The sequence below is a fragment of the Gasterosteus aculeatus genome, chromosome 1, assembly GCF_964276395.1.
Source record: "Gasterosteus aculeatus chromosome 1, fGasAcu3.hap1.1, whole genome shotgun sequence".
Lineage (NCBI taxonomy): Eukaryota > Metazoa > Chordata > Actinopteri > Perciformes > Gasterosteidae > Gasterosteus > Gasterosteus aculeatus.
This window is the reverse complement of record NC_135688.1, coordinates 21,956,606-21,981,173: the sequence shown is the minus strand read 5'-3', so window position 1 is coordinate 21,981,173 and position 24,568 is coordinate 21,956,606. Positions and strand designations below refer to the sequence as shown.

Sequence of the window (24,568 nt, the reverse complement as noted above, 5' to 3'; positions counted from 1 at the left end):
CAGTTTTGATTACAAACCAAGCTTGAGTTTGATTCCCAACTGCGACAGTGACACGGCCTAAATAATCCAAACACGCTCCATTAATTGTCAATTCAAAAAGGGTTTTATAGATTACATTAAATACCATCGTTCACCTTTTATTACATTACAGGTCATTTAGCTGACGCTTTTATCCAAAGCGACTTACATTGCATTTTTTACCCATGGCTTTTTACATTTTTGCCCAGGGAGCAATTAGGGATTAGGCGTCTTGCTCAAGGACACTTCAACATGGGACATGGGACATGGAGCAGCCAGGGCTTGAATCGCCAGCCTTACGGTTCAAGAACGCACCTTCTCTTCCCCTGCACCACGTCCACCCTTGGTCGAACAAAACCCTTATTTTACAAATCAAAAGGTACTTGAAAATATAGTGGTATCTATCTTAACAAATGTTATGGAAAGCTTCAAATCATAAAAACTGAACTTCAAGAACTCAAATTCCCAGAAAGATTACAAAGGTGTCCCTGGGATCCAAAATATCCGCTGAAGGCAATACTTATCTGAATGTATAAAGACATTTGTTACTAATTTAATCATATTCCTTCTGAAACAGACAAAAAAAAGGACAAAGTACACCCACATGAAGGGTAACTGAGTTGAACTCACCTCAATGTAAATTTGAAAGAATAAATGTAAAAAGTAGCCTTTGCCATGGGGTTTGCATGGCTGTATTTAATCTTAATGCCTCGATGAAATGAATCCTGTTGAGCGCAGTGAGGGGGAATGGCCTATCTGAAAGTGCCATTGTGTTATCTAACTACAAAGGCTGGAAATGTACACTGTAACAAAGATTTCAAAACAAAATGGGGGGTGGAGTTGGAGGGTGTTCTCTTTTTTTTTTTTTTTTTTTTCTAAACAGCCGGGACAAAAAGCGTATGGAACAAGCTAGAAAAGAGGACACAATGCAAGCTTATCCAAAGGTTCAATATTTAGCCAGTTTTAGAGGTTTGTAAAGTAAAATAAGTTAGACAGTAAATCATTCTACATTCTCAATTACTTAATGACATTTTCAGTTAAATTAAAAGTATACTTAGTTGAAGTATACTTTAACTAGCACTTAATTGATGTTCTGATGTTCATATCAATTCCGCTATACTAAATGTAGCCCAGTGAAAAATTATGTTCACCACTAAAGCCACTAAAGGGCACTGTTCTCTTGAGACAGCTAGTGTAGTGTAACGAGGGAAACCGGAAATTAAGTTCGTTCTTTTCACGTGACTGTCCTGTGGAGCGTACACTGGACAGTGGCGGCTGGTCCATAAAGGGCAATGGGGCGTGGCCCTACCTTGAGCTTTAAAAAAAAAAAAAATTATATTGAAAATACATCTTACAAATAGTCATGCTTTTCCTGCACAGGACGTGTCCTCTCCGCATGTCTCAGCTGGGCTCGGGCCGTGTCCGAATGCGGCGGGTCTAAGAGGCCGTTTAGCCACTGATTTAATCACTGATTAAAGTTAATGAGTGACATATCATTTCAGTCCTGAAGAAGACCCGACCCGAACTCGGTACGAGAAGAACAGCTGGACCCAGATAAGCCTGACCACATAATAAAACACCGGACCGGCATAAAAGGGAAGCCTATTTTAAATCATAAAATTGAACATCTCCTAATTTCTTTAACACTCTTCTAAGAGTAGTCGAGAAATAAAGACCTCTAAATATAATGTTGTGTCCTGTGTCATTCAATTTCACCCGCCTACATAAAGAAATATTAAACTGGCATTTCAATGGTAGCAAGGAAACAATTTTTGTATACTGCTTATTTCACTGCACCAACAAGATAACAGACTAGCTCATATAACTGCAGAATATGATGGCTGCTCTAAAATCATTCATTGGCTGTAAAGTTCAAATCTCATAAGACGGTAGTTTTTTTAAGTTGTTGTCGACCCCTCTTCTTGCAGGTTAGGCTTTTTTATAACATCTGCTGTCCTTTATGGATGTATGCCTCCTCATGTAATTCCCGGTATTTCTGCATGCAGAATACTGACCATGTGGTGGAGTGGTGAGCCAAAACAACCTGAAGCTCAGAAGGTTGTGGATTTCATGAAGAACGAAGTCCCACCTTCCCCCATCACCCTGTGTGACTCCCACGTCACTGCTGTGGATTCCTTCCACTTTCTGGGCTCCATAATCACCCAGGAAAAGATTGTAGCCCCTTCCATCTGGCAGGATGCTGAGGTCCATCAGGACCAAGACCTCCCGCCACACAAACTGTTTCTTCCCGTTGGCAGTCAGGCTCATCAACAGATCCTGGGTCCCCCATTGACTGATTCTGACATCCCTTTCCATTGGTCACTCCTTTCACACTCCACGTGCACCTACACCTGTCACTGTCACATACACTCACAACACAGTTGTGTAGAGTATGGCTATCTGTTCGCTGGTACACTTTATTTTTAAATTCAAATTCCTTCTTGTTGGTAATTTTTTAATTGTTTATTTTATATCCCTCTAGCCTACATCCTATCTTATATCGTAAAGTCAGATCTGTAAATTTACACCATTTTCTTGCACTATGTTGTCTTATCTGTCTTGTTGTTCATTGTCTTACTGTCTGATGTTAGGCACCAACCGCTAAGACAAATTCTTTGTATGTCTAACATATTTTGGTAATAAATGTTTCCTGATTCCATGTGTCCATTCAGGCAAATTGCATCCAAATGTTGTAAAAAAAACTCCCGGGCCACTTTCTGCCCCCTGTCCGCCCCTGCGGGAGCGGGAGAATTTTGTAGTGTATCCTAAAAGCTACTGGAATCCAGTTGAGAAATTGGGGTATGGGAGAGATGGGAGACCATTGATTTGTCTTAGTGAGAAAACGGGCTGCAGCGCTAGAATGACCTGCAAACGGTTTAGAGCATTACAATAATCAATGCGTGACAAGATGAATTGTCACAATGTATGATCATCTCAAGTTCAGATCTGAGTTTACTTATATTTCTGATATGGAAAAAACATGATCTAGACCAGGGGTGTCCACACTTTTTCAGCTTGCATGCTACTTTTCAATCGACCAAGTCATGGCAACCTATACAACCCCCCCTCCCCACACACACACACAAGGACCAGCAGGGGGTAGTAGTCGGGCGAACAAGTAGCGGTAACCAAACGGAGCAACAACACTGCATACCGTAAGGGAAAGAAAAATCAATATTAAAGAAAACAAGCCTCTCATCTGCCGGAAGCGAGGGAAGCGTCCCAACTAGAACCACACTTTCTTGGTCATTACCCTACTTGGATGACTTGCACTGATTAGACTCAGCCAGGGTTGCTTTTGATTTAAATGGATCGCTAATTAGCACTACCAAGTTTTTTTTTTTTTTTTTTTCCTTTGCCGCTGTGAGGGTTTTGGAACAGAGGATGCAAACTGTGTACGAACTGTAAAGCCCTCTGAGGAATGCATCATCCAATGAGATCTTGCTGGCATTGTATATAAAAAACAATCCCAAAGAGTATCTAATTTATAAGGCTGACGAGATACTTGTGAGGATATATGTACTATATGCACTTATGTATCCTTTTTATGTATGTATATGTGTGTGTGAGTCAGTGTGTATCCATTATTCATAATCAGAAATTTGATCAATTGAAGCAGTGAAACATTAAGCGCCAAATAAACAAACAGCATGTCATGCAGCAGCTTTCCAGATGTTCTCTACATCGCAACACTGTACAAACATGTACATGGAGACAGTGTTAGAGACAGTGTGTGAAACAGTCTGCGGGACAGTCGATGCTCCGCTGTGGAGTGTGGTGTTCACCACGTTACGGCTCGAGAAGGTCTTCTATGTAAATAAAGATTCCTTGTCGGCCGCATCGATAGCGCTCGTACAGGAAGTCATCGTGATATCAAAACAGATCTTTGTGGTCTTGTAGAAGTCTCTCCCTATAAAATGTTAATCTAAGTGATATCGCTCCTTTATCAATGAGGAGAGCTGCCCTTTTTTACCAGGGCAGTGACGGGCTAATCCAGCTGGCTCAAGTAAGCCTGCACCGGACCAGGTTCAAGTTTTTTGATGTGTTGCTATGGTGATTTTGCCAAACTTGCTTTGTGGAACCAAAAAGCCTGATCTATGTTATCGTATGCTGAAAATGATCCAGCTAACACAGTTAGCCACGTACATGGAACGAGCCCCAGGAGGGTTTAGCTCTGTCCGACTGTCATTGTTGAGTGTTTGGGCGCTTTCTGGCTTACATTCGGAGCATTTTATGAACCCCTTTCTGTTGCCCAAGGGAACACACAAGTTATTGCAATGAGACGCAGGATATCCGGTGGAAGCATGGCGATGTAAAGAAAATGGAAAAAAAGAGGACAGCACGTGTGTTTAGCCTACAATACTATATTTACCCAAAAACGGTGAGGGCTTGAAGATGAAACAAAAATCTGATATTTACTCATTTATTCAGTGGCGGCTGGTGGAAAATGTTCTGAAAGGCAAGAGAATTTGTTTCACAAGAAATATTTAAACTTGCCTTCTTTATTTTTAATACACAAATGAAAGCTACAGCTTTTTTTATACCTAATATGACTATGTTACCTATACACAGCGGCATGGTGGCAGGGTGGTTAGCACTGTCGCCTCACAGCAGGACGGTCCTGGGTTCGACCCGGCCCAGTGGCCTTTCTGTGTGGAGTCTGCATGTTCTCCCCGTGTCTGGGTACTCTGACTTCCTCCCACAGTCCAAAGACATGCTCTGGGAATCAGGTTGATTGGTAACTCTCAATTGCCTGTAGGTGTGTGAATGGTTGTTGGTCTCTGTGTTAGCCCTGTGATTAGCTGGCGACCAGTCCAGTGTGTACCCTGTTTCTTGCCTGAAGTTAGCTGGGATAGACTTCAGCCCCCCTGCGACCCTTTGTGCAGGATAAGTGGGTGGATACCAAACACCTGTTCCTTGGCAGCATGCCGGGAGTTTGCTCTTTTGTTAGAAGTTGAAGCATTTATTTATTTTGGTTTGTTCATCTCCCACACAATAGAAAGCCTATTTAAATATTTCGTAAGACCTAATTATGTATTATTACTTCTACCATATTTTATTAAATAACACGATTCTTCAAATGAGTTGTTTATGAAGACAATATAATGTCGGTTTCACGCATTACGAATCATTAAGTTCATCCGCATTGCTGGACGTTTAAATTGTGAAATGGTCATTTTTGTCTATATGTGTCTAATATATTTGTCTCTTCAAAGTGGTTGATAATGGAATTGGAAATTGCACTGACATTAACATCGAGATGTCCAGGGGAAGTGCCGTAGACTACGTTCAGCCCTGGGGGTTACAGGAAGTTGTAGCTGCCATGTTTAGCTGCTTTGTTGTAGATCCCCTCTAGGTTTCCTGCAGATGTTAGCATATGTGTTGCAATGGAAACGAGCTGGAGTACGTTTTTATTCCAAGTAAGTAGCACGATATGACAGTAATCTCAGAAGCTGCACGCACGTTTTCGAGATGACATAAATGTTGTTGGGAGATGTTTTTCAGTCCAGCGTTTGAAATGAATTAGTTAGTCGAGGATAACAAAGGTGTTAGCCTGCTAGCTAGCGTCGCTATGTGGGTTGCTGCAGCAAACTGCTAACTAGCTTTATCAGACCCAAGATCCCCGACTGTGTCATATTTACGGAGAATTCCCAAGGCCTCCGTGGTTTCGGTTAAGTTTTCTCAATTCCATATCGCAGCATACTGCGATGTTTGTCTTTTGAGTGACAATTTATGTGAATATTCTTTTGGCTGCTCTTGCGCGCGCGTTAGCATATTGAGCTAATACGAACCACTGTTGTTGCATTACGGTTTGCTAAGCTAAATGGCTAACTTACTTTTTTAGTCTGCATTGGTGCAATCGTTGCCCGAAAGGCAGTGACCTATTGTGAGTCCCAAACTGAATTGTGAAGATGAAGTAATGTACCTGCAGGGCTTTTAATGGCGTTCAAATGAAACCGTGCAAGTGATGTCCCACTAGTCTGCTCACCAGATCTTTGCTATCGCTAACTCTGAACCGGAGGGTTTCTAGCACGCGGACACCAGTGACCGTACACCACAGTAAAGGCTGCTAACTTGTGGCCATGCAGTAGCTTTAACGTCACCATTTACTTGAAACGTCTTCATACCAGTCACAATTTGATCTTAAAACTGTATTATGTCCTCTGCATTTCTGATTGTATTGGATGTGCATCTTGTCTTATCGTGGGAAGCCCCTCGTTTGTTCCAAACTCACATCCTCCACCGCAACGTCATTAGATGTTGGATTCAAAGCATTTTATTAAGATTGGTGTGCAAGTATAGAAACGCTGTATAACGTATTCAATGAACGCAGGCTTTCTGAAAATAAAGATCTGCGAAGTAGCTACTTCAATTTAAAGTATAAGTATATCTCTGTATTTGGTGAGTAAATTGGTGTAATATAGTTGTGGCTGCTCCTGGTGTACAGTAAGCTGCTCTGCGAATTATAGTCAAACTTATTACATCGTTCGCATGTATTTTCTTATGCATATTGCTTTTGTGTAAAACAAGAATATCTATCACCAACTGACTGGAAAGGGAATTGGCAATCTCTATTTGGGCTTTTTGACAAATGCTTTAATTAATAGCCTGACTCATTTTTTTGGGCACTTCAGAATATTTAGTCCGAGTGTACGGCACCGGTTTACAGCCCATCAAGAGTAATGTGTAAAGAGACCGACTATTCAAGGGTTTATTATAAAGTCTCACTTGATGAAGCATGCAATGAGGCAGCATTGTACAAACCTGTTATTGTTCTCTAAGCATTGTAATGTTTTTGGCGGTTTGAAGGGTTTGGAGTTCCTGTCATGCTGTGATACTCTGGAAGGCCCAGTTTACATCCAAACCTGTGCCGTATTCTAAAATACTTTTGAACACTTTTTTTCAAGACAAACATATTTTTCAGCACAATAATAACTAAGCAATTAACGGCAAGACATCCAATAAAACAAAAAAATTGAAAATCATATTGTTTTGTTGGATCTGAGTCTTGTATGGACACTATGGCAGTAAAATATGGCATCACTCAAAAAGAGTGGCAGCATTCTATTAAATGGGAATCTGTCATGGTAACACCATAACCTGATTTTTTTTATTCTATTTTTTGTTCATTTCCATCCCCCTTACTCTTTTTCAATACGGGACCTCACCCGTCAAAATAGATTTGTATCAAAATGATCAACGCAGCTCTTGCTGAGAAAGAGAGCATTTGCCTGCCTTTGACTTGCATACACACATGGTGGGAGAAATGCTAATTGCAGTAATGGTTTTAGTGCTTCTACAGTGTGGCAGATATAAAAGCGAATCGACACACCGTGACGGCCCTCAGTTCTCTCTGACACACTAAAACACGTAGCGTGGCCAACCTCATTAAATGGGGACTGGACCTGCAGCAGCCCCCCCAAAATGCACCAGTGCTTGGGTGTGTGTCATTCATAGAAGAATGCAGTGGGGGGAAAAAGCAGCGCTCGGTTTACTGGCCAACACAAACCCCCCATTCCCTGCCCGCTCCTGGCTGACCCGGGCCGGGATGCTTGGCTGAACCTGAATAGCCACGGGTCAGGTCTTTAACCCGGCCCAATTGTGGCTACATAATAGAACATGGCTGTCTCATCACCACATCTCTAACTTGACCAGTTGTAAAGTTGGTGGTTACAATGTGAAACTCTGCCTTCTCCCTGGCCAAAATATTCATAGAAGCCCCCACCTTCTGTTCGTCCCATCCCATTGGGGATCTGCCGTGACCGATGTGACAATGCCCCAAGCAGCTGCAGACTTAAGATGTCCTCCCAATAGTTTTTTTTGGTGTCAATGTCAAACTAGCTGCTAGAAAGCTTTAATGCCAATCTCCAGATGGTACATTTTTATTGAATATTCTGCAGCAAAAACCGTTTCCACACTGACTGTTTCCAAATCCATTATGCACATGACTCCTGGCCATTTCAAATCCAAAATGCTCCCCCTGCTCACGTGTTTAGGGCTGAGTGAAAAAATATATATGTATATATTATAGAATAAAAAATATATCTTTACAATTCTTTTTAAATCCAGACTTTCTTGGGAGGGAAGGGGTGGGGAGCCCCACTTATTCAATGATAGGGGAAACACTGCATTTCTGTGCATTCAGGAGTTTTCTTTTAGTGTAGCAAACTTTGCCGCACACGGCTGTATGTGGTCCGTGTCTGTATTTCTTGCGAGCACTCTTTGGTTTTGTTCAGCTGAGTAAAGTTTCTTCTCGCCGCGGCCTCTTTAAAGTGAAATAGCTGTTTGCTCCAGAGTCACCACGCTTTATTTCCTTCATGCAAAGGACGTGAAGAATTTACATATTAGCGGAGGGAAAAAATCCTTTGAAAGTATATCGTCATATTGCCCTGCCCTAGTATTCTAAATATGATATGCTCCATTGCCAGAAACTGTAATTATACTTTACAAATCATTGTATACGCACCATACTCAAGAAAAGGAAGGGAGGAGGGCTGCGACTAACTATTATTCTGATAATTGATTTAATCAGTCGATTTATTTTGTTGAGCTGGATAACAAGCAGCAGCAGCAGAAGAGCTGCTGGAAGCACATTACGTTCCTTAGTTCAAAATGGGTCAACGTGGTGCTCCCGTGCCATGTCAAGTTGATTTTGCCATTAACAAACTTTTTTTTAGTTTTTTTCGAGTGAAATGCTCGCGCACCGTGGACGACTTACAACGTACTGACTTCTCTGCCTGCGCCACATGACTCCCAACAACTGCCGCTGCTCTTTCCTCTACGTCGGCTCGGTGGTTTACACATTCTCATTGTGTGATGTAATAATCGTGCGACACAACAAAGCAATAATGAAATTCTGAAAGTCATTAATCGCAATTAATCAGTTTGTTTTTCTTCAATAGACTATTACTTAAGCAATGAGTAATCACTTTGGAAAGCGTGTATTTTAGACACTATTGTTTAATTGTATTTTAAACACAACTACACACATTTGATCATCTCCATGGTAGAATTTCACCGGGTGGAACCGCGACTCTTGCTGCTGTCCTCGTGCACTTTGTTGTGGTCTCAACTCCATCATTTGACTGCTGTTTTGGCATTGCCCGACATTTAGCCAGGACATTTTCCAAACCACTGTCATTTAGGGCAGCGCTGGTGGTTCTCTTCAGGCTGTGGACCACGCAGAGTAGATGTTAAGATGGAAGTAGCCTAGGAGTTAGCTTAGCCTATCAGTGCGTAAGGTTGTCCGTTTGCCAATCATCCCTGTTATGTATCTATTTGTGCTTGTCTTATATGTGGTTTCGTCTCTGCCTTTCTTTTTACAGCAGGCCAGTGAGGCTCTGCATCACCAGCACCAAGTAGCCGGGAACAGCCTCTTGCCATTGCTCAGTTCTGGGACTGAACCGCCTGATCAGAAACCAGTGCTGCCCATTTCCCTGGACCAGAAACCCCCAGTCAGCGCTGCAGAGCTTCTTAAAGACAATGTGGCTAGTGGGACTGGTGGAGGCGGTGGTGGGGTGCCTCCAGTTGCTGTCAAGAAGGAGCCAAAATCAAAGACACCCTTCATCTGTGGCTACTGCAATAAAGCCTTCCGGGACAGCTACCACCTTCGGCGGCATGAGTCCTGCCACACTGGGATTAAGATGGTGTCGCGGCCTAAGAAGACACAGTCTGCCCCCACGATGGTGCCGCTCATATCCACTGTACCACGTGAGAATAGTGGAAACCCTTCATACATTACTACTGTAGCTGGTATCCTGACTACGGCCACCACGTCCACGTCCACCAGCATTATGACCCCAATGCAGCACCAACACCAGCACCAACACCACCACCAGCAGCAGCAGCAGCAGAGTATCCCTAAGAAACCCCCCAAACCAGTGAAGAAGAACCACGGGTGCGACATGTGTGGGAAGGCCTTTAGAGACGTGTACCATCTCAACCGCCACAAGCTGTCGCACTCTGACGAGAAGCCCTTCGAGTGTCCCATCTGCCATCAGAGGTTTAAGAGAAAGGATCGCATGACATACCACGTCCGCTCCCACGACGGTGGAGTTCATAAGCCTTACATCTGCTCTGTCTGTGGGAAGGGCTTCTCTAGGTATGTGCTTCTCATTTCTCATGAATGCATGAACCTGACTGGCATTCGGTGGCATGGTTCTGGCATCAGTGCTTTTTAACGTGTTGGTGTAATTCATTATCATGTTTCAGCCTCCACTTGTGAGCCAGCAAACATCAGAGCAATGCAACCACAGTAAAGTCAACCAGTTTAAGTACAGATGGCTGACCACTCTACTTGTTACTGGAAGCGACCTTAGAGTTGGTACTTTATCAATAGATAAAGTACTAACAACAAGCATGAGCAAGATGTGAACATGAAGGGTCCTTGATGGGCCTCGATCAAGTCCCATCCGGCTCCATAGCGATCACTGTAGCACTCAAGCTCTTCAACCACACTAACGGCAGCCCATTAATACACCACCGACTTGCCCAGGCTGAGGCAGATGGGAGCTTGTTGGTGGAGCTCTCCAGAGTAGTTCACCACGAATTGGCAGGTTGCAGTTAATTCCCTGCCTGGGGTCTAGTCAAATGATACCATAAGTTGGTCTTATTTTCTGAATATTTAGCGGGACAAAGCCTACAAACAGCACTTATTTTATGTATCTTCTTTTACATGTGTCATTACTCCTTGAAACCAAAGTGCACCCACATATCGTCTCTGAAAGCTAAACTGCGCTCTTATGCTTTTGATGTGTTTTGAGAAAGTACTTGCTTTGAGTAGAGAAATAGTAAGCACAGCAATATTGACACCGTACCTGGAAAAAAAATCTCTTGATAGTTAACTGTAGAATTGGCTCTGCCCATGAAAAGACTTCACTTGTTTTAGATGTTTCCAGAGAGTGAATTTAAAAGTGAACATTACTCTTGCTGAGCTACAAACATTTCCTTCTATTTCATATGTAAATACATCCCAATTCTATTCTCAATATTCAATTCTCAATTTTTAAAAATAGTCTGTTAAAAAGTAATGTAGAAAAGGGGAAAAAATGTACAATGCAGAACAAACAGCTGAATAATGAGTTCACCTCTCTGGGTGAGCGCAGGGAGGGAGGAAGATGATGATTATGCAGTCAACAGTGGCTCAGGCCCTCTCTAGGTGGACCATTATTCTTCTTTAAATGATAAGCTGCCCCGTTGAGTCTTTTTCAGCTAGTTTCTTTTTATATATGTATATACCTTTTAACTGCTAATAACTAATGTTATAGTTGCCAACTTCCCCAGCTGTGGTCTAAAGGGGTCGTCGTGGCGCAGGGCTTAGAGAAGGTGTGCTGGGAAGCACAAGGTTGTTGGTTCGATTCCAGGCTGCCCCATGTTCCATGTCGAAGTGTCCCTGAGCAAGACACCTAACCCCCTTTGCTCCCCGGGCAAAAATGTGAAAAAAGCCATGGGTGTAATGTAAGTCCCTTTGGATAAAAGCGTCTGCTAAATGACCTGTAATGTAAAGGGGTCTGATTACAGGGTGACAACATATTGTATTTTTTTTACTTAATTTGTCCTGAGCCAGGAAATAGCTGTGGAGGTTAGGGCTGAAATAATAATATTATTTTGAAATAATAGTGTAGTAATGGTGTTTTCTCTAGCTGTTTTCAACCATGACATGCAAGTTGTCAATAGTTTATTGTCTAGTCTTTAAACATCCCTTCCCGTTAACAAGCGTTGTTCAAAAACAAAGGTCAACAAAATTAGTTGACCTGCTACCAGCTGAATAGCTGATTGTGTCAACATTATGACAGAACCAACCATTTCCCTAGTCTCTTATATCAATGAAATGAAGCTACAGTTAAAGGATTTTCATTGTTTTCCTTGTCTCTCACCCTGCAGACCGGATCACCTAAGCTGTCATGTCAAGCATGTCCATTCCTCAGAGAGGCCATTTAAGTGCCAAGTAACGGTAAGAGTCCTCGCTCCGAGTCCTTCCTGCAGAAAGCAGCCATGTGTGGTCCCGCTTTAGATTTGTGTCATTAATACATGATGATCAACATGATTAAGATCTCTAAAGGCCACATGGGATCATACCGCTTCCTCACCATTGGCTTCAGGGTAGGACATTTTGTTGGCTCTGTTATTGAGCTGATTATTTCATGCTTCTAAAAGCAAAGAACCAAACATTTTAAACCTTGCAGTCAACTGCAGTCTCAAATAATTTAATTTTACCAAAATCGATTGGTTGTTAACCACAAGACGGCAGTAACTTTTGAGGAGAGGAGAAACATCTGTCACTGACTGCACTTTGTCTAAAGTTAGCTAACGTTAGCTAGCTATCTAGCAAGCCTTCGTAACTAACCAGAGCTAGCCAACGTTAGCTAAATAAATAATTTAAAAATAATTAATACTTCGTAGGGGTGTAACGATTCATTTTAACTTTGATTCGAATCGCGATTCATGGTTGCCGATTCGATTCATGGACGATCTGGGTTAATTTAGAACGATTTGATTCAGTGACTTGAAATCGATTCAGTAACTTTACTGGACAGTGCAGGCAAAGTTTCTGAGATCCCTGTTTCTTGTAAGGAAATCAGGTTTAAATTAATTATGGATATTATAAACAAGCAAACAACAATTGATGGCAAATGTATTAACCTTTTTATTTGAATCAAGTGCCATTTTCAATGTAAACATTACACAATAATTACACAGTGTTTGGATCAATTCACAGAACTCCGGATTTTCAACCACATTGTAGGGTCGCATGTCTTTACAGACAACATTGACAATTGTTACTGTGATGTTGAGTTTCGTGCTGGCGGCCTGAGGTGTCTGCAGAGCTGGAGTTACCTGCTGCTGCTGCTGCAGCGGTAACGCTGCTAGAGGTCCTGACTGTCGGCGTGTTGTTTAGAACACCTCCGTGTTTGCAAAAGCCAAAATGTTTGCAGTCGTCTCCTCCACGCAGTGTTTTGTTGTTGTTTCGAGTTTCGCGCGGCTGCCGCTGCAGACTGAATCGAGTAACGTTTAACGTGTCTAAAGTGCTAAAAAAACAAATAAACGCACATCCATACCGTTTTTGTTTAAATTAAATTAAATTATTTAATTAATTAATTTAATTGCAGTTTCCAAGTATCGATAAATCGATTAATCGATTCAGTGAATGAATCATTACACCCCTAATACTTATCTGATACGTTATCTTAAGTATGTTGTTCGGTTTTCTGGTGGCAAAAGGACATGTATTTCTTAATGTGTTTGCTCCCCATGGAAAAGGTCAGAATAATTTGCGGTGCTGGTTGACCACGGCGTTGGCAGTTTGCTGTCTGCAAGTTCGAGTCCCTTGACAGTCTTTGTTGTTTGTTTGTTTTATGTCGTAATAAAACATCTTTGATCTGTCGTGACGAGTCGTTGCAAATAGGCATCGAGATCAGATTCTAATGCTGTCACAATTTCAAATTTATGTTGTGCGATTATTGCACCAATATTGCGATAAACGATATTATTGCAATTTTCAGACCATTTTATTCCACTGATATTTAATGACAATATAATAGCATAGTAACAAAAGTACGCTCCTTCAAAGAACGTTTTATTCGTCAGAATATTTGGACATTAGAATCGGAATGTTAAATAAATCTTAGAAATAAATAAAACAAAAAATTAGTGCAAGGGACACGATGTGGGGCGACGCGTCGGTCTTGCGGTCGGGGTCGAGAAAATGTGTCCAGCGGAAAAGCAAGGCAGCCGGGGAGGTTAACCCGGGGGCTTCAACTGCCGGCTGGGCAACGCGCTCTGTGGCTGCAGGGTGAGACGGGCGACTTGTTCCCGCTAACAATCGGCCGGCCCGGGAGGAACGCGGGGCAGGGGTCCGGGGACATAGCCCTCCCGGCCAAAGAGGCGAACGAGCAATCTGGAGGAACCGACTAGTTCAGGTTTAAAGACTGGGCGGATGGTGGTTGTTTTAGGTGAGATTTTAGCTTAGTTGTGTTGCCTGTTTTTGTTGCCACTGTAAAAGTTTACTTATCAGCTCGTTCACGTTATTGGTTCTCCTCCCTCATTCGGCTTAAAGCCAAAACGTTCCCACACCGGAGCTGAAGATTGCGGATTCGTGACTAAGTCCATTTGGACTTGTAGATCCGAATTGTCTGTAGATGTGACAAAAAATAACACTTCATATCACAGTGGGTTCACACATTCCCTTTCCCTGTTGGTGTCCGCGCTGCGTGTGCGCATGTGGGAACGCTGTCTAAGCCTCATTTATATGTGAAATTAATATCTCATCACAAAATATTGGCAGCTTTTCTAATCAAAAGCGACTACTCTCGGTCCAGACTGAAAATGAATTGCGCAAGTGATCCTACAGCTTCCATTACATTTAATGACGTCATTTAGCGGCACACTCTATGGAACTTTTGGTCACTCTAGAACAGGGGTCGGGAACCTTTTTGACTGGGAGAGCTATAAAGGCCAAATATTTCTAAATATATTTTATTGAGAGCAGGCATGAATACCGGAATGAAAATCCCTCACCTTTCGGCGAAATTCGCCGCTTTGAAACCAAAAAAGGTGAGCTTCGTGAATCGTGTAGATTCAATGAGTTTTTTTTTGGGGGGGGGGGGGTATGGCGGCAAATCACTGTCAAAATTCGAGAGCGCAAATCAGGTTGATGCGCTTGCGTAAATCAAACATCCGCGAGCAAAAGCGCAAGATATTTGGTCGCTCGCGGAGCGTCAACTCTGCTCGCGCACGAAGGTGTTTTCTACGCGCTCGCTGTTGTTCTTTTTGACAGTAAGGGGGTGGAGCCAGTCACCATGGTCTCTACACCTGATTGGCTACAAACCCCGTCTTTGGATTGGCCCGAGTGATGCATTCACACAACTATAGAAGCTTATTTCCGCACTGAAGAAAGGGGATAGAAAGTCAAAATTATGAGCTAAAACGTTGTCAAAACACAAACGACACCTCTCTGTAACGGTAGTGGACCGTAGATGACAACCAGCTACAACCATAAGGGAAGGGAGCGCGAGATTCAGTCACTGAATCTCTTCAATGACTAAGAAATGACACTGGCAAGTGCTACAGGTGGAATATGTGCGCGGGGGGAGGGGGCGTGGCGACGGGGGTTAGTGAGCTACCCTGATAACTGTACATATTTAGGTGTTATAGGCAGAATATCTGTGCAGGGGGAGGGGGCGTGGCGGCGGTTACAAACATGCACGCGCGTGCAGGCACGTCAGTGGGCCACAAATTACTTTCTATTCAGAATGGTGATCCCTGGGACAAAACCAGTTGAAAACCCTGCCCTAGAAGGGTAATATCCTTCTCACCTTTTTCACCCTTGACCCGTTTTCATGCCTGCATATAATATTTTTAACGTATAATAAATTAAATATGCCTTACTTTTAATGTGACTTCTGGTGCTGCAAAGCTAGCGGAATTCCCGTCACCTTGCCTGGTCCACACACGTAGTTGCTGCTGACTTGTCTGCACTCTCCGCTGTAGCTCCTCGCATGCCCTTTTCGTGCTGTCCCCCGCATGCAAATTAAGCATGGTGCGTATCGAAGTACCGCTTTATATTTGACCGTTTCATCGATGCAATTTTATCATTGCATATTAGACATACCGCAGATCCTCCTCTGTCCACGCAGCCTGGAATGCACGGTAATCATCGTCTTTTTTTCTTTTTGCAATCTTTTCCGTTACAAGGGTTGAAGCGGATAAACTAGTTTATCTGATAAAATTGATTTCTTCACCTTTACAATGACACGGATATCCTCGCAAGCCATTGGTGACCCGTGAAATTTATTTTCAAAACTAATTTCTGTTTACTTTAAAATGACACAGTATTATTAAGAAATATCACGTATTTTTAGTATTTCAGTTCCAAACTGATTTTTTTTTTTTTTCAATTCAAAATTGTCTGGGAGCCATATGCCATCACCGGAGGAGCCATGTATGGCTCGCGAGCCATAGGTTCCCAACCACTGCTCTAGAATTTTGCTGTGTGTGCTTTTGTCTGTCAGAAAAAGATATATAGATATGACTTCTTTGCAAGCAGAGATGTGTGTTTGATGAAAGCGTTCTAGTCATGTGGTTGGGCTCCACGTGATGTGAGAAAAAAAAAAAACAATGTTGTTTCCGTCCTAGGCTTGTACCTCTGCCTTTGCTACCAAAGACCGTCTACGATCCCACATGATCAGGCACGAAGGCAAAGTGACCTGCAACATCTGTGGCAAGATGCTAAGCGCTGCCTACATCACAAGTCACCTCAAGACGCACGGCCAGGCCAGTTTCAGCAATCCATGTAACAATAAAGGTAGGCATCTCGTAAAGCTCCTGACTGCTCTGGCCACCTTTTCCGTTTAACACTTGGTCATTGACTAAGTCAACTGGCCGGCCAGTGTTTCTTAGATCAGAGTGAGACAAGGAGAAAAGCTGATGTTGTGGTCTTCACAATAACATAACGCATCTTTCCTTGTCACCTTTTCCACCCCTAATGAGTTTTTTTCAACCTCAAGGAGCTGTCCAACTTTCCTCCAACTTTACTTCTAATTAGAGAATTGAACCAACCCCTGACTTCAGGAATTTACCTTTTTTAATGAGATGAAAACTGCCACAAATGAGCAATAAAAACATACAAACCGCTTAATTTATGTCAGCCACCGGACAATAAACAGATCTATTCCAATGGGCAAAAGAAGAACTTATGTTGGTTTATTTGGACGCTAACTTTAATCAGTTAACTTTATGCTTTGTGTAATCCCTGTCACAGTGCATTCAAGCTGCAAAAAGTATAAACCAGCCTTAGGCGAAGGTGATTACCTTATTATGATTTGACTTCAATTTGATTTTTATATATTAAGATATTTGTTAATTCAACAGTAACTTTGACTGGTTTATTAGGAATCACCCAGACACATTCCTCTGTGTAACAAATGCGGCAATAAATGGCTTCTGATTTTGACAATATTTATAATAATTAATCCAATAATGCCGCAAAAAATACTTTATCAAAGCATTATTTCAAAAGAAATGATCATTTCTTGCCCAATCATCATGTGTTTTATGCAAATAACCAGAATTTGTGCTACTTCTTACCACTAGGCGTGCCCTGCCTCTTCAAGGGGCCTCACTGCTCCCCCTTAGAATAGTGCCTTATAGCGCCAGATCACACCAGAAGTCGTTTAAGGTTACTTTTTTTATAGAACCGGTCTATAACTTGTTCTTTTATTACAACTAAATAGCCTTATGTTATTTATCTTATCTACACAATGTTATATAACCCACCCTCTGTGTTGCGCCCAGCAGAGTTCCGCCTCTATGTGTACACACACACACACACACACAGAAATGTGCGCACACACAAAGGTGAGGACACTCTCACCAGAAGGCAGAGAGGTGTAAACACTGTAGATCACAGTAACAAAATCTTGTTTAACACTTCAAATTTGAGATTTATTGGGTCAAATAACCTCAATCACTGTTAACTTTTTAAAATCTATTTTCTATGCCTACATTGTGCTTTTTATATTGTACAGTCAAACAACCGTAGTATCAGGGCTGTAGTATTACCTGGTGGTGTACAATCTTAAAGGTATGGGTGTGAAAGACCTCAACCATACCAACTGTTACAGCTGACTCCCAGATGACGGCACTGCTGCCCTGTGCACTTATAACCCAATATGTGTCTGTATTTCTGAATAGGCATAAGTGACTGGCAGTGGAACCACTCAGGGCCACGAAAAGGTAATCCACCAGCTAGTAGTAGAAATCCCCAAGTACTGAATTCTAACCTCTGCAAAAAAGTGGCTAGTTTTGCTTCACGTACCATGTCACACAAATACAGAAGCATTTTGTTTCTCTAAGGACTGTTGTAATTAAGGTTCTTATTTTGTTAATATAAGGTTAAATTTCATGAAGCAGGATCAGTAGATCATTTAAATGGGCCGTATACTGGGTCTTAACACTTCTGCTAGATGCATACTACCTGACCGTTTCATCAGAGGTCATCTTGCATTACCAACTGCCATTTCTGTCCTGACTTTGACCGGCTTTTTTATTTACTTCTCAAATTGACCAATTCTAATTGCAATGATGTCCCAGTTCACATCAGGTCTTAACTTACCCGTCTGTGAGCTCGCCGCCTCACAGCTTAGGTGAGGCACATTATTCATGACCCTATGATGTATTGGCCCCGAACTCAGCTGGGACGGTCAAATTGGCAGTCCTACAGTGTACTGTGTATCCAGCCTTCAGCATACACAAAGCTTAAGTTGTCCTTCATAATATGTTACTGTTTCAAATGTCAAACTCATGGGCAGTTAGCCGGTTAGTCTATTTATCCTGCTTTTTGAATTTACCCCTCAGGTGAGTTGACGGTAGGAGAGATTTTAAATAACTCCTTCCAAGTCCTAATTGACAACTCTCACAAAGGTAGGTTTCTTCTACCATATTACCACAGTTGACATTATGCATTAATTGTGTATTGACCTTTTCAGTGACCCAGCTATACAACCAAGAAACTGAGGGCTGTTGACTTTCCCTGTTTTTGGAGGGGTAGTATATTTCCATGCGGTTGGTCAGCCCTAACTCTACTCTTATGTCTCTTTTTTTTTTTTCCAAACAGATGGCAATAGTGTGCACAATAACTCGGCCGCGACAACGCCGGTCTCCAACACGGCAGCAATAACCTCAGCCTTGAACCGCAGCGGCATCAGCAGCAATCCCATCACCATCGCTGCTCAGATGAACATCGGCACCAGTACGGTCAACATCACGTCACAGGTCAACCTGCAGCACCCGGTCACTATCACCGGTCCGGTAAACCTGGTCAATATCCCGACAACGGCACACATGAATATCGCCCACCCGGTGGCCATCACTTCTCCCATGTCCATGAATATCACTGGGCCTCTCAACATCGCCATGAGGTCCATGGAGAGCATGCCTTTTCTATCCCAAGTTCTACCTTCCTCCCCTCCGTGGTAGAGATTCTTTTAGTCCATGTAAGAGCCAATAGTGTTTTAACTGCCTAATAATAATAATGAGGTCTTTTTAAAACTGTCATTTGACAGTGTTATTTGTATGTTAAAATTGAAACGCTAATAACTAATGTAATCTAACTCCCTAGATAGTAACCTATGATTGTTATTTGCAGGAGTGATTACTGCAATTGTACAATTTTATTTTTGTTTGTATTTATAGAAGAAAAAAATATTTCAAATATCCGTAATGATCATAGAAAAAAATTGTTTTGAGTGCTTAGCCACTCATCGGCGAGTAGTAGCCAACCTGTCTATCATAGGACGTGTTTTAATTTACTTTATTTTAGATATTTTAATATAGAATATTTCTAGAAAGGTTTTATTGATACCACACAGGACACACAGTTCTTGGCTAACCCTGAAAATGTATTACTGGGAAAATCAAGGTACTTCATCACATTGATGCAGAAATTCTGTAAATTAAATTTGACTATAAAGCAGTCCTGCTCATAGATATGGGACATTGCCCACACTTGCTTAATAAACCAAAATGGAGAGATCCCTCAATGTAAACAGTGAGGCAATCTTTCTGACAAATATTCAGTTATTTTCATCTCCAAGTATCCATCATATCACTTGAACGTACTTCCTCACTGTAGTTTTTTGCGTTGGTCAAGTCCTTCTCATTCCCATTGGCTGGTTTTCTGAGGACCATGTCCCTTTCAAGTATAAACAGTTAACTGGTTGGACACATTTCAGTGTGATCCAAGTACGGAACTCCAGTTAGGAGAACGATGGTCTCAACCAGCTGAAAAACACCATGGAATATAGTTGGAAGCTCAGAAACAAAGCCAGCAAATGGCCCTGTGGTCCAGAATTATCCGGCTCAGATTAACGTAATTTTGTGCAGATATTCGGTGTACATATTATTTCATGCCAAAGATTTTCTAAATATCTTGTTTTCCCCTGCTATATTTTAACAGATGAGGGGCAAACCTTTTAAATGGCATTCAGACCATCACAGGACACATTCTCCTTTCTGAAACAAGAGTTCAATGATCTTTTTTCATCAGAAGCCAACAATACCCATTATATTATCGCAATAATCATTTTCCTATTTGTATTATGGGATGTGTATACAATGTCAAATTGTTGTCATTACTAGTGGTAAACATGGGACAGATTTAATTACTCTCAAACCAAAAGAGTACGGTTTTCCATTTGGGTGTATAATTATTAGGCAGTTATCACAATACCAGCTGCTGCATTGTCACCCATGTTTTTGATTCCCCCCCCCCCCCCCCTTCTTGAGGGATAGTTAAGTTGAGCACTACTCCAGAATGTTCTCCTCTCTCCTTAGCTGCTGAAAGACAGTCAGGCTCTTAAAAGTAGCCGATTTTAAGATTTCTTATGTTGGACATCTCACTAGAGCTTCAGGCATTGCTAAAACAGCTCATTGATTTGTATTGTCAGTTATCCGATGCTTCCTCTTTTTTTAGTGGACTTATCAGTGTTTAATAGTTTTATGTATTTTAAACTTTAATAGCAAAACACAAAGCTGCAATTCTGAGAGAGTGTTTATTCTCTGCATTATTCCCCCACGTTTGTGTTGTATAATTGCTGAAAACCAGTCATGCAACACTGCTGGATGCTCTACACAAGTTTGTCTCTCTGTGTGTGTGTGTGTGTGTGTGTGTGTGTGTATATGTGTATGTATATATATATATATATATATATATATATATAAAAAAATCTCCAACCATGACAGTTGAAGGTACAACTCAACAGAACATTTCTATCACTCAAGTCTGTCCCTTGCAATTTGCTGTTAAAATTGCAGTATTATCAAAGGTCAAATATTCAGAAATTTAGATAACTGAGGACGTCTTCTAAATGTAGAGGTCAAGAGAACTGCCTGGTGGCTAGAATCTGTACTAAATGAGTCTCCAAGTGAACCTGTTGTAAGTTTAGTTAGATTGTTTACTTTTGACAGGTATATGATCCCCATCACTGTCAGGCCAACTCAGGAAGGTTACTGAGAATAGTCTTTTAAACCCATTCACACACACTGATCACTTCTCTGTAAATATGAAAAAACACTATTTTACTGCCTTTAACTGTGGGAGAGGGAACATCTTTACTTACCATGGGCTAACAATGGAAGAACAATATCACCAGTGATGTGGCTGTCCATCCATCGAGAGAGGAACAATAAGTCTGTGTTTAATTCATCCACACACCATACCACTGTCATCCAAAAACACACAATGTATTCATACAATTCGATCTGTTGCTGAACCTTTTCACTGACATGAACTTCTTCAGTGCAGGAACTCTGAAGCAGTAACCTGTAGGGTGTGAACACTACAGAAGAGCGGTACTTAGAGGGGCATTTTGATTTAATGCAGAGGGCCAATGATTGGTGCGTGTTTTAACACTCCATCTGGCCAACCCAGATGTTTGGCCCCTTAGTTTCATTGTACGCATGCCAACATGCATGTAATGGCATTATGACCTTGGAATTTGATTGGTTTCTCATCTTCAGTCTTTTTTCCAATGTTACATGTGGATGATTGAGCTTGCCCCGTGTAGGTTTGAGTTCAAAAAACATTAGAAGGTTAGTGACTTTTTTTTAATGAAAACGAAACACTAAAGAAATATAGGATGAAAGGAAGTGTGTGTGATGTCAATTGTCCTTCTCCAGTTTCCGTAAACAAGTGTGCCTGAAATATTTTTGCAAGCGTCTTCACACACGTTGACACCTTCTCTGCTAGATGTGCCGTGTGATGGAATAGATTGTAAGGGAAGCCTTCATCAGTTCAGAGGGCCCAGCCAACCAAACAGTTTTTTAGGGGGGGGTCAAACTGATGGGCGTGAAGTTATTCTACTTCAGGAACAACCGTTTATCTGAATTTAGTTTTTTTTGGGTCAGGGTTGTATAGATCAGACATTTATGTTTTAATTTGACTCCAACCAAATGTGAAAAACATTATTTGGCCAAATAATGATTTGGAAGTTTATTTTTGTTTTATGTGAAGTTTGCATGAAGAAATTGGCAGATGTGAAGGCGAATGAATGTATATCTTTGTACAAACTATGTAGTTCGGAGAACATGTTAGTTAGGGCACATGCAAGAAAAAAAAAAACTTTTTATAAATCTTTTTGTATTAGAACATTAACAATGGTAATTTTTGTAATATACGATGGCTAGGCTTTCTGATTAGCAGAAAGGTAAAACATTCCAACATTTTTTTTAAATGTCCATTGAGAATAACTAAAGATATGCGCAATGTTTTACGTGCCTTTTATTTGGGTTTGTCTAAATAAAAGAAAACAATAAAACATGATTTTGGACTGTTCATGCTGAGTCGGAGAGGAAGTCTCATCTGAATCTCTCGACCGAGTCCCCTGCACTCAAGAGACTGTGCTCCTTTCTGCTTTCAGTTGCTTTTTTCAGGCTTTCGTCACAGTGTTCTGGGAGGGTGAGATTGTGGCTGAAGTCTTTTGTCTTTATGGATGATTCTCATCTTTACGGGCTCACTAGCTCACAGCGCCTGCTAATGATTAAGTGCCTCTGTGACTTTGCTTATTGGAGTCAATTGTGGGGGATTTTGTGCCAAACCATGGTCTGTATGTGACAACGACAAACATTTCGGAGTTTTTTTTTTCTTCCATTCTTTAACTATTAAACTTGGAAAATGTGATGGACTGTGTGAAGTGACTTTGTTTTGATATTCGACGGTTTAATGAAACAGGAATGAACAAAGATTTGATGCTGAACAATGTAAAGAAATCCTTTCTTTGTAGTCACTGTTCCGCACAAAAGTGTGTGCACTTCCTTTTCCACCTACTTGCCTTGAGCTATTTGCATTAGGACCCTAATTTCCAGGGCTGGTAAATGTTAATGCTCCAGCCTCACATGCTAATTAACTTTAATAAAGTTAGTTAAAAATTTAAAATATTAAAATTACAAAATATTAAGCATAAAGTGCACTAGCGAACAAATCACAAAGTGACGACAAAGTGAAAAATTACAGTTAAAGTGACATGTGCAGTATGAAGGGGAGTGACTGGTGGAATGTTAGTCAGTCAGTGGAGGACCGGGCTCTGTTGATGAACAGCAGAATCTGAAAGGAATTGTTAGTTATGTTTTTGGAATAAACCACCCGGGTGTAAAGCAGCTTTAAATTAGTTAACAGGTTCCAAAAACAGATAATTATATATACATTATTGAGAATACTTCTGAATTTTAAGATTGGTTTGATGCTGCTTTGAGCACCCTCAGTAGCCACACACTTCCTTTTACTTCACACCAGAGATGAGTCCAATGAGGGTGGTGTCATCCGCAAACTTCAGGAGCTTGACGGACTGGTGACTGGAGGTGCAGCTGTTAGTGTACAGGGAGAAGAGCAGAGGGGAAAGAACGCAGCCTTGAGGGGAACCGGTGCTGATGGTCCGAGAGGCTGAGACATGTTTCCCCAGCGTCACATGCTTCCAACTGCTCTAACCCTGAAATGGTGTTTGCAAATTAAACCTGCTGTCATCACATTATACCATTATCTTGCGTTCAGCACTGATTTGCTGTATTTACAACATTTAATGGGGTAAACTAACCTGTTGAGATTTTCAATTGCCTTTTGTTAGCTTTCCAGGAGAGGAAATTAGGTTCCCCCAGGTCAGACTAAATTATAGAAAAAATGTACGGAGTAGGGGAGGCTTTACTGCATGCTAGCAGTAAACAACACACAGTGCAGAGGTCGGCAACTTTCCGCATTAAAAGAGCCATTTGGCAAGATTCCAGCCAATTAAAACCCACGTTGGGCCGCGAAACCTATTTGACAGCTATAATGAAGAAAACACTGTCTTTTATATTGCACGTGTAATGAAATATGCAAAGTGAACAAAAACTTTAATTTTATTTCTGTGCTTGATGCAGCAAAATACTAAATTAGTTTGAACTCTTAACAAAAACAATACTGGCACGCATTTGTCTTGGAAATATAATACAAAATGCAGGTGCTTCACTTATTTTTGTCTTTAAAAGAACAAAGAAAACACTTCACCTAGTGAGCATTTTTTGGTTGAAAAGACGTTGCAATAGTTTAAAAGTGAGTCTTTGCAACGTCTTCGTAGACGTTCAAAAGCAATCTATTTTTAGACCACATTTCAATGTGATTTTTTATACGGTAATATTTCGTCCTCTTGTGTGATATCAGTATTTTAAAGGTTTAAAAAGAAAATACGTCCATATTTGTAAGTTTACCACCGATATTATAAATCACGTTGAAAACGGGTCTAAACGTGAACGTCTTTTCAATATCTACAAATAGACAAACATATTAATTTATCAATTAATATGTATTATATGTAATATGTATTTGTATTCATTATAATAACACTTTTCCTAATTTAAAACAATACAAAAATAAACTACATGTCAGGAAAATAAACTATTGAATTAAAAGTGCAAAAACAACATGGACGTTAGTTTAGAATTCTGTGTTTGTAGTTTGTAGTTCATTTTCAGATTCTGTAACTAGATCTGGCTCTGAGTCACTTGCATTGGGATAGTATACCTG

The 24,568-nt window shown here is 41.2% G+C and overlaps 1 protein-coding gene across 3 annotated transcripts; it reads left to right on the top strand.

The window, feature by feature from the left end:
* Positions 1-5,254: 5,254 nt before the first annotated feature.
* Positions 5,255-22,693, top strand: LOC120829823 (vascular endothelial zinc finger 1). Of its 3 annotated transcripts, XM_040194316.2 has the most exons (7): positions 5,255-5,438; positions 9,345-10,120; positions 11,902-11,971; positions 16,153-16,321; positions 17,710-17,751; positions 18,373-18,438; positions 18,632-22,693. In XM_040194316.2, the coding sequence occupies exons 1-7, from the start codon at positions 5,406-5,408 to the stop codon at positions 18,991-18,993; spliced, it is 1,518 nt and encodes a 505-aa protein (XP_040050250.2). In that variant the 5' UTR covers positions 5,255-5,405; the 3' UTR covers positions 18,994-22,693. The 3 variants fall into 3 exon arrangements, with proteins under 3 accessions (XP_040050250.2, XP_040050259.2, XP_040050268.2); XM_040194325.2 differs by lacking the exon at positions 18,373-18,438; XM_040194334.2 differs by lacking the exons at positions 17,710-17,751; positions 18,373-18,438.
* Positions 22,694-24,568: the final 1,875 nt, after the last annotated feature.